Source organism: Coregonus lavaretus, assembly GCF_964263955.1.
Source record: "Coregonus lavaretus genome assembly, chromosome: 12".
Classification (NCBI taxonomy): domain Eukaryota; kingdom Metazoa; phylum Chordata; class Actinopteri; order Salmoniformes; family Salmonidae; genus Coregonus; species Coregonus lavaretus.
Window position 1 is genome coordinate 33494627 of NC_139999.1, and position 3441 is coordinate 33498067.

Below are 3441 nucleotides of genomic sequence, written 5' to 3' on the forward strand. Positions count from 1 at the left end.
TATTTCAATTGACGGATTTCCTTATATGAACTGTAACTCAGTAAAATCTTTGAAATGATTGTATGTTGCGTTTATATTTTTGTTCAGTTTATATAATATAATGGCATATACTGTATATTAACAATGTAGCATCTCTCATATGCACCCATTAAACCCCATAATTGTCATATGAAGCAGAGATAATTTATGCAGGATTATAATACAATATAGATACAAAATGCTTGGTTCAGTCAAGTAATAAGTTGCATTCTAAACATTGCATTCTAAACAGTAATCTCACATTGCACACAATGACGTTACAGATCCCAGTGACTGATTAGTGTTGCAAATACTGATGGAAATGAACACAAGCATGACATGACATGACTTGCAGATGATATCTCGAGCAGAACTTCTCAAAATCTCTGTTTATAAGGCCTTACATTTTGACTGAGAAGACACCTGAACTTTCTGAAGACTCTTCTAGGAAGGCAGAGGTCAGCTTCTCTCTGCTGACTTTGGTAAGGACCTTTAAGATTTTGGTGTTTTACTCATAACAAGGCTATGTATGCCACAAAAAGATACAATTGATTTCTACCTGTCGCTCTCAAAACAATGTAGAAGTTAAATTATAATGCATATATTTTGTATGGACTGATTTTAATTGTGCATAAATCCGTGATATATTTTCTGAGTAACACACTGTGTTGTTATAACCCTGTACATGAAAAGAACTGCAGCGAGACCACCAGAGCACCACCATTGTCCAGGTCATCATGGGAGTCATGACTGTGTCTGTTCTTCTCTGTGTCCTCACCTTCCTGGGGACCGAGGTGACTGGTGAGTGCCAGCCATGCTTGAGCTCAATCCCATCTCCACTCCAGATACATAAAAACGTTTTTCCATAATTTACTCTCAGGATTTTTTTGTTTGGTTTAATCTGTAATTGTTGTAATTATGCATGGAACATACAGCTCGCAGGGATCTGAAATATCTGTCTTCTCAGGGACTTCTCGACCATGGTATCACAGATTATCCCGACAAGTGGAGAGATTTGCAAGAAGATCTGAACCATTGCCAGATCCGTACCAGTGTCCACCTGGGTTTTCTCGACCCAGCCGTTACTGGAGCACTTGCTACCGTTTCGACAACAGTTTGAAATCATGGTCGGCGGCAAATGTAAGTGTCATGACTGATGTTTACTGACATGCATCCCATTTAGAGTGATGGTACGTGAGGTGGAATATAGTTAATTGTATTGTTCATCCTCAATATATGAATATGAATGAGATGGAACGCCTATATCACTTGAGCTTTATGGATGATAAAAAGAAAGATAATGAATTAATAAGGATAATAATAAAGTCAATGACATGCTCTTGCTTCCTCGTACAGAATGCATGCCGTCAAAGAGGTGGATCCCTTGCTTCTATCACAGACAGTAACGTGTACGAGTATGCTCTTTCCCTGGTAGAAGATGGATACACCTGGGTTGAGGGGAGCCATGAGGTAAAACAACCTGTTCCTCATCCCCAAAGTACTCTCATTTAATATTTATTTTGGTTACCACTGACTACTAAGTAAATACTGACGTTGACTTTTCCCTTTTCTCCCTAGCAGTCTGGAATTCAGCAGAAGTACTGGTTGACAGGCTCTGTGCGTGACCAGAATGGAAAGCATGAGGGCTGCTTGTCATTGGTGAAATTTGATGGTCAGTATTGCAAACATATTCTTGCTTTGGTAACACTAAACAATAGGGGTCCGGTACAAGGACTTTTATAGGGACCACATATTAACTGTATTCATATAGTTGTGCCACAACTGTCTGGACAAATGTGCTGTACAACCTTTGTGGAACCCCAAGTATAATGATCTAAGGGCTGGATTCAATCTGTATTGCAGAAGTACCGCGGAACATCTGTGTTTTAGCTCGATTTAAATTTAAACTCAATGTTCCCGCGTTCGCGGAGAATGCATTCACGGTAAATGCTGCATATGTCGTCTCAATCGGAAATCACCATTACATTTTAAATCGCATGTTCCGCGATACTTCCGCGATACGGATAGAATCCAGCCCTAAGTTGTATGTAGGTGTTGGGTGAGCAGGAGTGCAATCTCCATTCACTCCATAGTGGGTTTTAATAGCTGTAGACGAGCTCCTCTGGTTAAATACAGAATGAGAAAGTTCAGTCATTTTCATCAGTCCCATTCAGTGAATGGTAAACAGCCGTACCTGTTTTCCATGGTCACTCTTCTTCTGTTCTGCCTTACCCTGAGACTCAAAAAAGACATTCTCCTCTACAGATAGAACAGGTTTTGATGATATCAGCTGTTCCAGTCAGGACAACACCGCCTTCACCCTCTGCGAGATATAAACGTCTTATTTCGTAGTGTAAGGCCAAACAGAGAGTGGATTTTGCCAATACTCTCTGATGATCTTTTTCTCCTATCGCACCACATTGTTCTGAATTGACTTTGTCTAATACTTAGAGACAATATCATGAAAAGTGATGTAATGGCTACAGAATCATACATAATGATACATTGATTCAATTGTATTTTAGGTGGCCTTTTTTCTATTGAAAGTAATAGTCTGGTTTTGCAATGGAATTGTCACTATAGTATTTTTGAAGCTATCTTTAAGATACAGTACCAAACATGTAGGTAATGACAAAAAATGTTTGATTCCCTTACATTCCCATACAGTTATTCTCAATACTTACTCTAAAAGGGGAAATAGGCTATATCCATTATATCTGGAATATCTATTGAATTGGTGGAATTGTTATGTCATGTACATCCCTCAGTGCTTCCTTGCATATCTTTTTGAATAAAAACATTCAGCATCACCCTGTCTCAGCATGATCAACTTATACCACTGTGAAATAAACAACATCAAACAATAGGGTCACCTCAACCAGCAGCACTTTTATAAATAGTATGTGCACTATCTATTCATCTTTTATTGATCATATTTGTGAACATTATTATAAAGTGTTACAGTAACTAGTATTTGACTAGATGCATTGGCACTAAATCACTGCAATGTGCTGGTCCAGCAATATGCTGTAGGTCAATTAAATACTTTATAGTGGACCTATTGAGATAGTGACACTGCACTGTATTCTACAACCACAGAGCAAAGTGGCCAGTGTTGATTTTACAGTGTAAAATTTCTAGTGTTGATCCAGGAGTTAAATTCACTCTGTAAGAGTGTAAAAGAAACCCCCAGTGTTGATGTTAATAACCAGAGTTGTTATTTTACACTTCGGAGAGTAAAACAGTCCCATCAAAACCATGGCCATCCTTATCATATTTTTTATGATTGTTTTTAATATCTGTGTGTTTGCATGTACATTGATTGATTGATTGATTAATCTTATGCTACACACAGATAAATAAATAAATAAAATGTAACTAATCCAATCAATTAGTTAGATTTATTGCACCTGTTACTGAAAT

General features: G+C 37.9%; 1 protein-coding gene across 2 annotated transcripts; it reads left to right on the forward strand.

Moving 5' to 3' along the window:
• Nucleotides 1-435: 435 nt before the first annotated feature.
• Nucleotides 436-2828, forward strand: LOC311138214 (galactose-specific lectin nattectin-like). 2 transcript variants are annotated; one of them, XM_084172886.1, is made up of 6 exons: nt 436-500; nt 712-819; nt 986-1158; nt 1375-1488; nt 1597-1690; nt 2284-2828. In XM_084172886.1, exons 2-6 carry the CDS (start codon nt 756-758, stop codon nt 2352-2354), a joined length of 516 nt encoding a protein of 171 aa, XP_084029012.1. In that variant the 5' UTR covers nt 436-500; nt 712-755; the 3' UTR covers nt 2355-2828. The 2 variants fall into 2 exon arrangements, with proteins under 2 accessions (XP_084029012.1, XP_084029013.1); XM_084172887.1 differs by having other exon boundaries at nt 1600-1690; nt 2284-2442.
• The last annotated feature ends 613 nt before the right edge of the window (nt 2829-3441 follow it).